The 13,387-nt window shown below is 45.1% G+C and overlaps 1 protein-coding gene across 3 annotated transcripts in view; it reads right to left on the bottom strand.

Moving 5' to 3' along the window:
* The window catches only part of FBXW10B (F-box and WD repeat domain containing 10B), a 35,362-nt gene that overhangs the window by 9,748 nt on the left and 12,227 nt on the right, over positions 1–13,387 (bottom strand). For 2 of the 3 annotated variants that reach the window (XM_077746825.1, XM_077746827.1), the window contains 4 exons: positions 12,243–12,364; positions 8,065–8,213; positions 6,909–7,051; positions 1,334–1,492 (listed from right to left, as the gene is read on the bottom strand). In XM_077746825.1, coding sequence (XP_077602951.1) covers positions 1,334–1,492; positions 6,909–7,051; positions 8,065–8,213; positions 12,243–12,364 — 573 coding nt within the window. The remainder of the gene's footprint in view (positions 1–1,333; positions 1,493–6,908; positions 7,052–8,064; positions 8,214–12,242; positions 12,365–13,387) is intronic. The other variant, XM_077746826.1, reaches the window with a different exon arrangement.

Genomic DNA, 13,387 nt, shown 5'->3' with positions numbered 1-13,387 from the left:
CAGGACGGTGTAAGTTATCGAAGGATCCGGAGCTTGAAAGGTAGACAGTTGGGCGTCAAGGGTCGTTTCCTTTAAAATTAAGCGTAAGCACGGCCATATGTTCTTAATTTTTCAAGTTAAAATATTTTTAAGTTTATTTATTGAGAGAGAGAGAGAGAAAACCAGTCGGGAAGGGGCAGAGACAGTTGGGGTACAGAGGACCCAAAGCAGGCTCTGTGCTGCCAGCCCAGAGCCGGATACGAGGCTCAAACTCACGAACCACAAGATCATAACCTGAGCCAAAGCGGGACGCTTAAGCGACTGAGCCACCCAGGTGCCCCTCATGTTAAAATATTTTTTTTAATGTTTAGTTTGGAGAGAGGGAGAGGACAGCAGGGGAGGGGCAGAGAGGGGGAATAGAGGATCTGAAGCAGGCTCTGTGCTGACAGCAGAGAGCCCGATGGGGGGATCGAACTCACAAATCGTGAATTGTGAGATTATGACCTGAAACGAATTTGCATGTTTAACTGACTGTGCCACCCAGGTACCCCTCAAGTTAAAATATTTTTAAGTGAATTTCCATTCATGGAGTGAGTACCAAGTTCCTACGGTGCCCAAAGCAGAAAACTTAGGTACTCTGCACACCGATGTCTTAAAGTTCACTCTTTTTCTAAAGCACAGTATCCAAATGCCATGTTTCTATTGCTGTGGTGGGGAAGAGGAAAACCGTAACGAAGAGGACTTTGCTCCCTTGGCCTCTCCATCACTCCAGAGTCTCTGTACATGTTCTACGTTTAAACAGAACAGCAATGGGGTGCCTGAGTGGTTCAGTCGGTTAAGTGTCTGACTTCGACTCAGGTCACCATCTCACAGTTCATGGGTTCGAGCCCTGCATCAGGCTCTGTGCTGACAGCTCAGAGCCTGGAGCTTGCTTCGGATTCTGTGTCTCCCTCTCTCTCTGCCTCTCCTCTGCTTACGTTCTGTCTCTCTCTCTCTCAAAAACAAATAAACATTAAAAACAAAAAAAGGAGTGGACATCGAAGACAGCTGGTCAAGGAATGCATGGTCAGGGAGCAAGCAGAGTCTGCACATTCCAGAACAAATTAAGAGTGATGTGAACCCTGATTGCCAAGTACTTTGTGAAGTCCAATTAGTCCCCCCACAAGACCATTACCTTTCTACCGCCAAAATGTTACCCCTGCACCGCCAAAATGGTACCCTTCCACCGCCAACATTGGAGGAGAGCACTGCCCACTCTCCTCCTGCCAGCACATCCAAAGCTGGTGTCCCAGAGGAGCAGAAAATCATCCAAACAGAATTGCTCATGGCTCTGACCTCCACACCTACCACCCACCTGTTGCCCTGAATAAAGAAGGACAGCACGGGATCACCTCTGCCATTGGCTTTCATCACCTTCAGACAGTTCCCATTTAGGAAATTGTAAATGCGGATCTTGCCGTCTGCACAGGCACTGATGACCCGGAGGAAGAGAAGAGCCACGTGCAGCACCTCCCTGGAAGAGAACAGAGCCGCAGGCAGTACCTGTGTCTGGGTAGACGGCTTGCATTTGTTTGTAGCATGGGGTAGTTTGTGCATGGTTGGGGGGCCACGGTCATGACTGCCATAATGGTTTGCCCACCATTCACCTTCAAGGCACGAGTGTACTCTCTCCTCTGCTCCTGCGCTTATTTTTCCTGCAGTTGGGTCACAGTGTACCAGATGGCAAAACACAAAGGCTTATTGTCACAGGTTTTGTCTTTTGAGTTTTTGTTTTAGTTTTTTGTTTTGGGTCTGATCCATAGATGATCACGCTTTTCTCTTACAACCTGGTTCCTAGCTAATGATTTCTAAAAAAGTCATGCTGAGAAGTTACTGTTTTGATACCTTTTTGAATAGAATTACTGGATATTTTTAAGTAATCTTTGCACCCAACATGAGACTCGAACCTACAACCCCGAGATCAAGAGTCTCACACTCCACTGACGGAGCCAGCCAGGCGCCCCCTAGCATCACTAAAGAAAGAAATCAACTCATGGGAAAATTATCATCTTTATAAGCAAAAACACAGTATTTAAGCAGTTTCTTTTGGGTCTTAAATAAGTGGCTTCCATTCTTTCAGTGAAGTATCCTGAAAGAAAATTTTACCCGGAATGAAACTTATGAGCTCCCTTTTGGGGTGACCAGCAGAAGAGAGAGGGCCAGGAGATGTGGGTGCCTTCCACAAAACCTTCCCACAACAGTAAAGTGGGACTCCAGGTGTATGGAGTAATCAATTCTGCAAAATGTAATGAACCCATTTCTGGTTATGATACTAAAACCTTAAATTCGGGGGCACCTGGGTGGCTCAATTGGTTTAAACATCCAACCTCGACTCAGGTCATGATCTTGTGGTTCATGGGTTCAAGCCCTGCATCCGGCTCCACGCTGACAACTCGGAGTCTCCTTGGGATTATTTCTATCCCCCTCTTTACACCTCCCCTGCCCAAACTCACACGCTCTCACTCAAAATAAATAAATTTTACAAAAAAATTTTTAAGTTTAATTTGATGCCACCAATTTGCTAGATCTTATATGGAAAGCAAGTCCATTGATCCCTGCCATCTGTACCCATCCAAGTCCATCTGTGGACTTGCTCATGTGCTATTTTCTCCATAAAACCACCCTTTATCTCCATCTCCCCTCCCCCACACACATACACATACACAAATGTCAGGTACACTGTTAGATTCTCACAACATGTGTCTTACTCATCTTGGCATGCCCAGCACCTAACGCAAGTCCTAGCTCATAGAAGGTCCTCAATAAATATCTGATAAAAAGGTGAGTGTCAGCTCACGTTTTGGAGTATGGTCATGGATATAACGTGTTAATAGAATGACATCCACCCCGTACCATTTGGCCTTAGCCCTGGTCAGATCCAAGAGTCCGATTAAGATGTTTCAAAGCCCCAACCATTAACAAAACAGAAACAACAAAAACCTTCGAAGGCAGGAACGTGCTCAGCATGTCCAAAGGACAGCAAAGAGGTCAAAGTGGCTCATGTGATGGATACATCAACCGATCAACTGATCGCCCAATTTAAAAGCGAAAATAAGGGTGGCTCAGTCAGTTAAGCTCCTGACTTTAGCTCAGGTCATGATCTCGTGGTTCATGGGTTGGAGCCCCACACTGGGCTCTGTGCTGACAGCTTAGAGACTGGAGCTGCTTCGGATTCTGTGTCTCCCTCTCTCTCTCTGCACTTCCCCTACTTGTGTGCGCGCTCTCTCTCTCTCAAAAATAAATAAAAAATAAGCATTTAAAAAAAGCTTTCAAAGAGGGGTGCCTGGGTGGCTTAGTAGGTTGAGCATCTGACTCTTGATCTCGACTCATGTCATGATCTCGCAGTTTGTGGGATCGAACCCTGCATCAGGCTCTCTGCTGACAGTGAAGTCTGCTTGGAATTCTCTCCCTTTCTCTCTGCCCCTCCCCCCCCCGCTCAAAATACATAAATAAACATTTTTTTAAAAAGCTTTCAAGGAAAATCTGGGGAATAAAATGTCCATAATGACTTTGAAAAGCTCAGACATATTCCTGGGATGCTATGTGGCCATATACAGGGTCGTGCACATGCTGGGGAAAGACCTAGAAAAGCCCTAAGCTCTCACTCTTAGCTGACCTTGGTGTTCTCCTACAAGCAAAAATGAAGGCTAAGACAGAGCTATAAACTGTCCACCCGAGTGTTGAAAGCTTCCCTCAGCAGGCACACAGAGCCCCTTGGCAAAGAATGGGAAAGCTTTTATTTCCGGGTGTTGGAATAAACCTCTTTCCAGTCAGCGCATCACCAAGGTCATAGGACAGAGACTTCAGAGGCCAAACAAGAATCAGCTCACTGAACAAAGAATACAGACTCACTGAACAAACACACGATGAAAATTACCACAAGCAACAGTGAAAACATTTCCGGGAATGGGGAAGAATTTGATTTCCAGAGACAGCATGTTAAAATATCCAACATGTCCAACTTTAAAATATATAAAGCATAAAAAGATACTAAAATGTACATACAGGGAAAAAAGTACTCAATAGTAACTGTCTGCAAGGAAGTTCAATGTGTGTACTTTCTAGACAAAGACTTTAAATCATTTATTTTAGGGGTGCCTGGATGGCTTAGTCAGTTAAGCAATCAACCCTTGATCTCAGGTTCCTGAGTTCAAGCCCCACCCTGGGCTCTGCTCTGGGCAAGAACCCTACTTTAAACAAACAAACAAATAATCTACTTTAAACGTATTCAAATAGCTAATAGAAATCATGTCGACAAAACTAAATGAAAGTATGAGAACAGTGTCTCACAAAACAGAAAATACCAATTTGGAGTTAGAAACTTAAAAAAAAAAAAAAACACGAAATAATCAAATAGAAATTCTAGAGTTGAAAACCACAATAACTGAAAGAACAATTGGATGGGGGGGAGGCTCAACAGCACATTCCAATAGGCAGAAAAGGCAAAGGACTTGAAGAGAGGTCAATTTAGACTTTTGAGTCTGAAGAACAGAAAACAAAGAGAATGACGAAAAACAGAACCTCAGAAGCCTGTGTGAGATCATTAAACATCAGCATGTGTATAATAGGAGTCCCAGAAAGAAGCAGAAAGAATAGCTGAAGAAACAATGCCAAAAGCTTTCCAAATATGATGGAAAATAGTAATCTACATATCCAAGAAGCTCAGAAAACTCCAACTATGATAAACTAAAGAGATCCACTCATAGACATATCATAATCAAACCGTAAAAAGCCAAAGGCCAGAAGAGTATTGAAAGCATCAAGAGGGGTCCCCGGGTGGCTCAGTCAGTTAAGCATCTGGCTCTTGATTTTAGCTCAGGTCATGATCTCGCAGTTCGTGGAATTGAGCCCCGCATCAGGCTATGTGCTGACAGCGTGGAGCCTGCTTGAGATTCTCTCTCTCTTCCCCTCCCCCCTCTCAAAATAAATAAACTTTTAAAAAGGCAACTGCATGAGGCAATATTTTTAAATCTATGATGATGAATACACCAGATATAAAGATTTAATTTGTGATAACAAGAGTATAAAGGAGGGAAAAGGGGCTCTATAAGAGCAAAGTTTTTGCATATGATTGAAATCAAGTTGATACTAATGTCAACCAGATGATTATAAACGAAGATGTTAACTGTAATCCCCAAGGCAACCGCGACAAAAACAACTCAAAAATATAGTACAAAAGATGACAAGGGAATTAAAATGGCACGCTAGAAAATATTCATTAAACACAAAAGAAGGCCAGTCCTTCTTTTGCCAAGGGACAGACAGAAATGATACCTGGTTTTTCACCTACATCATATTGAAAAGATGGGTATCAGTCCAATCATTAGAACTCTCCAGAAAGACAATCTGTCAAATCAGTCGTCATTACCAATCGATTAGAAATCTTTATTGGGCACTTCCGTATCCACGCCACCACTACATATGAGTGCCAGAGAGACCCTACAAACCAGAACATTGACCGTGTATGTTCTCCACCTGTCTATGGACTTGCTGTAACTGGAGTTGTATTAAAAACCAATGTGAATGGTGTGCTAGCGTTTCCCTCAGTGGCAATGAGAACGGTCTAAGAAGGTCTCATTGCTGAAGTAGAGTAGGAGGCTCCTGGACTGGTAGAATGGCGACCAACCTGCTAGGTGTTCTGGGAGCAGATTATTTTCCAATACCTGAACTCAATCCTACTGAATCATGCTTGGAAGATTTTAAAAACATATAGTTACAGGGGCACCTGGGTGGCTCAGTCAGTTAAGCATCCGACTCTTGATTTTGGCTCAAGTCATCATCCCACAGCTCGTGAGATGGAGCCCAGCGTTGGGTTCTGCGCTGACAGCATGGAACCCGCTTGGGATTCTCTCCCTCCCTCTCTCTCTGCTCCTACCCCGCTCACACTCTCTCAAAATAAATAAATAAACATGTAAAAAATAAGTAAAATAAAAATATATAGTTACAAGTTTCAGGTGACATTTGTTTGACTCTTTCCTTTCATAAGGTTTGATAATCCAGACAACACGCTAGGAGGCTTACTGAAAATGGCATAAGTGGTAGATAAATCACTGAACAGAGGCCCTTCCCAGCACCTGCTCATCAATAATGCAGTTATATACCACAGAGGGTAAATATAGACATATACACTCAAATCCCCCCAGCGTGCCTGCTCAAGAAGTTCCTATGAAGATATGAGGAAATCTAGGGCCATATTTTACTAAATAACTATCGGTGATAGATCCCCTAAAAGATCCATTTACTCTTCTGGTCGATTAGGATAGCATTTTTTTTCCCTAGAGCCTTATATAATGCACTTAGGGGAAGAAGCATTATTCCTGCCATACAAGAGTGACCCAGAGCATCCCACAAAAACCCACGGCCACGGCAGAACCATTAACGGACCACAACATCCTTTCCACACAAGCTCAGATGTGACCCCAGACTACTTTTCAATTGGCTCCAAACAGCCACCACCGCTAAACTGGGATTGGAATTGTAAAATGAGATGTTTATTGTCCTAGAACAGAATGTGGCCAGCAGACCTGTAAGGAAGCTCCTTCTTTAACCCCTTAGTTATTTTTTAATCTTTGGCCCTTGGATGATTTTAAGCTTTTGTAAACACAAGCTTCCTGGAGTAAAGAATTTTAAGTTTACTGGAATTGGAATTATACTTGGGTTGGTTCTGCAAATATTCATGAGTTTGGCAGAGAACAGATAGAAGCATCTGGCCGTATCTGAATGCACCTGATCTCATTTGATAACGGATATAAATGTATCACAGGCATCATAAGCATAACATTTCAATACCTTCTCGAAACCCACATCTAGTGCTGTTACTACAATGTCTAGCCTATGAGGGAAAGGGAGAGAGTACCACATCCATCAACCAGGGCTTTCCTGGCACCTACTTTGGATGCTTGAAGGCCATGAGGCACCGCTCGTACTTTCCCACCATGCTCCAGGCCATGACCAGGCCATCCGTACTTCCTGAGAGGAGATGCCACTGGTCAAAGCACAGACACTTCACGGCTCCCTCATGGCCAATGAGAGTCTGTAAGAGAAGATGTGTCTGTTTTGAGCCCATCTGCAACTCAGATTGTGAGTCCTCCAAGGGCCAATGCTGGAGGCTGCTCTAGATGAGTGCCCAACACACTCCACCATTCCATGACTACCGCTCACTTGGTAGTTAGCTGAGCTGACTTTACTTTTGTTCTAAGGCCAGTGGTGTCCATGCCTCCCACTCTCCAGAGCTCTCTTCCCAGTGAAAGAATGATCAAGAAGAGGCCTTGCTCCTGATGGCTCTTCCTGGAGTCCCAGAGAGGACCAGAATTCACCATCCTCTTTTGCCACAAGTTGAAGGGTCAGGGCTTCTGACCCCAGCTCCTTGCCAGCACCAGAGAACACCTGAGGCCTGCCTGGGCCTGCAGCTGCTGGTTAGACCATGGTGGCAACATGACTGATGGAAGAAAATCCACCAGCTGGGCCAGCAGCTGCTCTCCATGCTCCTGTCTTCCCGGCACAAATGTACCTCACCACCGCCCACTAGAGCCAGGAGGGTTCTAATCTAGCAACATTTTGTGTGTGTGTGTGTGTGTGTGTGTGTGTGTGTGTGTGTGAGCATTCAATCGCTTTCAAGACAACCAATGTTCTCTTTTCACCAGAGAGTAAGGGAAAAACTACTGGGGCTTGGTTCATTTCCTTACTCCATGCAAGAGTCGGGGTAGAATGTTCTGGAAAAGGAAAAGTCACTTAACCTATACTGCTGTTAAAAGACTGAGCCCGTGTATCATGCTGAGTCAGAACGTAGCCTTCTACCACACTTCCATGACAATGTAGGTCACATGATCTCTGACCCTCCACTGTCTCAGAATGGCCCTTTTTTGGGGGCGGAGGGAGTTGCAGTGGGAGGGGAGCTTCCCCTGTAATTCTTCAGGACCACCCTTTAGGTGACTGTAACTTGATAACTTGAGGATCGTGTGAAGAGCTCCATGGGGGAGACCATGAGTCTCCTCCCATCCATCGCCCCCGTTCCCCAATCCCCCCCACAGCCCACTGCCCTCTCACCTTCACCAACTGGGCTGTGACACTGTGCCACACCTTGACTATCCCCCGCTCACAGCTGCTCACGATGTAGGTGTCACTGATCTTGGTGGCCAAGATGGGGTCTTTGTGTTTAAACGTCTTCAGGCACTTTCCTGTCTCTACATCCCACTCTGAAAGGGGGGTGGGGTGGGGCATGAAGACAGGTTATGGTGGAGTTCTACAGCCCATCACAAAAGCCAAGTCCATCAAGTGAGACCCTAGAAGGCCTTCGCCTGGTCCAGCACCCCTACAGGATCACCAACAGCTCCATGTGCCTGCAACACAGAGCCCCCTGACCATGGGTCGATGAGAGAGCTAGCAACGCATAGATGTTGGCTCTAACCCTAGAACTCAGCCTGGGGGTCCAAGTGCTGGACAGCTCATCTCTAATAAGCCTTCTTCTTGAACCTGAAAAATACTTGCCCTTGAGTGGATTAAAGGCATTATTCCTTCCAGATGCTGTTCTCCTGACTCACTCCTTCTATGCCCAAAAGAAAAGAAGGTTGTCGATCCTTATTTACATTTCCATATAGTTCTGGGGGTACCTGGGTGGCTCAGTCGGTTAAGCGTCCGACTTCGACTCAGGTCATGATCTCACGGTTCGTGGGTTCGAGCCCCGCATCGGGCTCTGTGCTGACAGCTCAGAGCCTGGAGCCTGCTTCAGATTCTGTCTCCCTCTCTCTCTGCCCCTCCCCCACTCACATTGTGTGTGTGTGTGTGTGTGTGTGTGTGTGTGTGTGTGTGTGTGTGTGTCTCAAAAATAAACATCAAAAAAATAATGTTTAGGGGCGCCTGGGTGGCTTAGTCGGTTAAGCGTCCGACTCTCGCTTAGGTCATGATCTCGCGGTTCGTGGGTTCGAGCCCCGCGTCGGGCTCTGTGCTGACAGCTAGCTCAGAGCCTGGAGCCTATTTCAGAGTCTGTGTCTCCCTCTCTCTCTGACCCTCCCCTGCTCACGCTCTCTCTCTCCTAGAAATAAATAAAAATATTTTTTAAAGATAATGTTTATTTGTTCCTTTAAAGATATATTTCCGAATCTGACTTTTGGATTTTACTACTTGAGAGATTGCCACAGCTGGGGGCAGGATTAGTGCTTCTGCTACCCACCATGCAGCAGGTGTTGGGAAGAAATGGAAATAGATGGGTAGGTGGAAGAACAGACCTTAAAGGAAGAAACTGAAAGCAGGCACCACAAATTCAGGGATGAGACCATTAAAGTTGGCCGCATCAGCCCCAAAGTACCTCTCAAGCAACAGAGTATACAACCTAAGACAAAATAATGACCACAGCTGACACTTAAATATACCGCGAACCATGAGCCAGGCACTGTTGGTAGAGCTTGATGTGTATTAACTCATCTTCGCAACACGGCTACTATCATTATTCCCCACTACACAGATGAGGAAACTGAGGCAGAGAGAGGTTCAGTAACCTGCTCAAGATCACGCAGATAGCAACCAGGTTGAGCTGGGATTTGAACCCTAAGAGTCTGGACCCAGAAGCCATGCTCTTAACCACATATCTTAACCACTAGGATAACCCTAAGTTCATTAAGCATGCTTTTCTTCACTTATTTTTTACATGTACATTGGCTCTCTTCTCCAATTAGAAAGGACAACGTTGATGGGCTCCTGGCTGACTCAGTTAATAAATCATGAGACTTTTGATCTCAGGGTTGTGAGTTCGAGCCCCACATTGGGTGTAGAGATTACTTAACAATAAAATCTTTTTTTTTTTTTTTACAAATAGTTTATTGTCAAATACAATAAAATCTTAAAAAAAAAAAAACAAGGAGAAAGTTGAAAGATGAGTTAGAAGATACATGGGGAAGATGCCTTCATTTAAAACATTTTACCAAGAGGGGGTTTACATTTCAGGTCTCTAATTGTCTCCTTTCCCTTCTGTTTTGGTAACTGAGCCATTTGGGGGAAGCCCAGGGGAAATAAGTAGGCCGTGAAGAGAGAAATCTTCGGATATTTTTTTCCATCATGTGTTTTGTGAATTAATTTTGGCCTTTTAAATATTGCATGAAAACGTGGTATCTTGATTACTAGGGGTTTGGTGTGCCCCCTTAAGTTTTACACCCGAGGTGAGAGCCAAGCTCCCCTTGCCCTTAGTTGCAGCCCTGCTGGTGGCCCCACTCTCTCAAGACTGTCTCAAGTTTGGAGGCATCTCTGCCCTTCCACCTCCAAAGCCTCACCCTTTCATCCTGCCTCCTCAAAGCAGTCATGGCAATAAGAACTTCCTGTCAGGTCAAGGAGGGCAAAGAGGTGGAGAGGAAAGTTTCTTAAGCAGGTCTGAGTGCTTGCACATGGAACACCGCTCGCTCTCGCTTTCCTGCACCTTTTCCCTCCACCTAAGATGCTGTGACTTCCTGGGTCTCTTGCCTCTCTTCGCATTTCATTCTTGCCTCATGCTTTCTGGGGGGAAATCTCATCCACATCTGATGCTTCCACCGTTCACTACAATTGATAACCACCAGACCGATGCACCCCGAGCCCCCGACCTATTGTGCAGTAAACTCCCACGTAAACTCACACCTGCATCTGCCTCCTGTAGTCCTGGCCTGGGTGTTCTTGGGAATCCCATACCCAATGTATTCGCTTTCTTTTGCCGCTGTAACAAATTCCCACAAGGTTAGTGGCTGGAAGCAACACAAATGTATTATCTTACAGAAGTTGACGTGACCTCCTCACAAGGCTAAAACCAAGGTGTCAGCAGAGCTGTGTTCCTTTATGGCGAATCTGGGGCTGGAGGGATCCATATCCTTGCCTGTTCCACCTTCCAAGGGCCACCCATATCCCCTGGCTCATGACCCCCTTCCTCCATCTTCAAAGCCAGCAACGTTGCATGTTTCTGACCATTCTGCCGTTGTCACATCTCCCTTTGATCAGAGACAAGACGGTTTCCATTTCTAAGGATCCATGTGATTACCCATGGGCCCACACTGATAACCCAGGACGGTCCCTTCCTCTTAAGGTCCTCAACTCAGTCACATCTGCAAAGTCCCTTTTGCCATGCAAGGTACACAGTCATAGGTTCCAGGGATTACGAGGTGACCATGTTTGGTTGGCCATTACTCTGCCTACCACACTCAACAGGTCCAAAATTGAAGTCATCACCTCCTCCTTCACCACCTCCTCTTGGATAGTCTGGAGATACCACAGCAGTTCTCTAGACTGGGCAGCACCTTCCTTCATCCCTGTCTCTCCACAGTCCTTCCCTCCAAATTCTCCTTCTATACTATGACTAGAGTCATCTTTCTCAGAAACACATTTGATCATATCAGCCCACAGCTCCAAGTACATTTATAGCCCCTGCATTCTATAGGATGAAGCTCAACTTGGTACTCTGGCCCCAAACAAACTAATCAGCCTTATGACCAAAACCACATGCTCCAGTCCAGCCATAACAAGCAAGGGGAAATTTCCTAAACACACCATTTTCTTCAGCCTTCTGCAAACCTGCCTGTGCTGTCCCTTCTGCTAAGAATTGCATTCATTCTCCCGCTGCTTGTAGAACTATGCGTCATCAAGACCACACTCAAACAGTACCCTGTTTGTGGTGCTTTCCCTTACTCTTATTTCTATGGCCCCTTAGAACTCTGCGTGTTGGTTAGGAGCATGCGATTTAGAGTCAGACAGCCCTGGGTTCAAATCCCTGCTCTACCCCTCAGCAGCTCTGATTTGGGGCAAGCTGTTTTTCCCTCTGAGTTTTGGATTCCTCATCTGCATCCAGGCCACAAGCTTCTTGCAAAGGTTAAATACGATAATATATGTAAAGCACCAATGTCAGTTACAAAGCCAGTACTCAATAAACGGCAGCAGTTGCCATTCATATATTTATTATATCCTCCATTGTATATTCATGTATCTATCTCCATTATGAGATTATGAGCCTCTTGAGGAAATAAAAAGCCATGTTGAATGGGGTATATAATATTCATTTTTATTCATTCCTTAGCACTTAGCACAGTGTCTAGCATATTGTATGGATTCCACAAAGAGTTGTTTAGTGAATGGATCAATAGATGGATGGATGGATGGATGGATGGATGGATGGGCAAAAGAATGTCTTCCTACAGAAATGAGCAAAACAAGTATTTTGACAACTCATAGATTTGGGTTAACTTCTCAGAAAGTTTAAGGCATTTCTTTCTCACCTTTCACCTGGCAATCTCTTGCTCCAGATACAAGCTTGTTCATATATAAATCCATGCAAGTGACTGTCCCCTGGTGGCCATTGAAGATTCGTACACAAGCCCCACTTTTCAGATCCCAGTATCTGCAAGGAATCAGGTCAAAAAAAAATGTTTTTGAGATTTTTCTGAGGGCTCAAGGGATCATACTGTATACAAGTTTCCTTAGTTCAACAGTTTGCTCAAGGCGGCAAAGTTTCAGGGTGAAGCTCAGAGTCAGAGGCCTGAATGTGATTTCCAGCGTCAGCACCTGTTAGGTGTAACTTTGGGAAACCTCCCTAATTTCTGTGTACGTTTCACTTCCTCATTGGATGACTGTCAACCAGGAGTGAGTTTCACCCCTAGAAGACATTTGACAATGTCTGGAGACATTTTTGGCTGTCACGAGTAGGGACAGAGGTGCTACTGTATCTGGTATTACCGTCCAAGGATCTGCTACACATCCTCAGCCTCTACACAAAGCACTTTCCAGCCCCAAGTTGAGAAATCCTGCCTTGATTCATGTAACACTGGAACAGTGATCAACAGATAGAAAACGCTTAATAAATGCTGGTTGGCACTGGGCACAAGAGTTTCTGGAATTACCACCAGGCTTAAAGGCCATGGCGCTGATTCAATGACAGAGCTGATCTTCAAAGAGGAAGAATAGAATAATTTACTTCCGCCATGTGGATCCAAAATATCTTCTGTATATTTCTAAAGCATATCTTAGAGATCAATGGGAACATAGCCCCACATCGGGCTCTGGGCTGATGGCCTGCAGCCTGCTTCTAATTCTGTGTCTCCCTCTCTCTCTGCCCCTCCCCCACTCATGATCTGTCTCAAAAATAAATATTAGAAAAAAAATTTTTTAATAAATAAATCTATCTCATCTTGTTAAAGTTTTTTTTAATGTTTTATTTATTTCTTGGGAGGGGGGAAAGCGTGAGCAGGAGAAGGTCAGAGAGAGAGGGAGACACAGAATCAGAAGCAGGCTCCCGGCTCTGAGCTGTCAGCACAGAGACCGACTAGGACCTTGAACCCATGAACCATGAGATCATGACCTGAGCTGAAGTCGGACGCTTAGCCGACTGAGCCACCCAGGTGCCCCTCGTCTTGTTAAAGTTTAA

The sequence above is a fragment of the Crocuta crocuta genome, unplaced genomic scaffold (assembly GCF_008692635.1).
Source record: "Crocuta crocuta isolate KB4526 unplaced genomic scaffold, BGI_CrCroc_1.0 scaffold139, whole genome shotgun sequence".
NCBI classification, from domain to species: Eukaryota; Metazoa; Chordata; class Mammalia; order Carnivora; family Hyaenidae; genus Crocuta; species Crocuta crocuta.
This window is presented reverse-complemented; position numbering and strand designations above follow the sequence as displayed.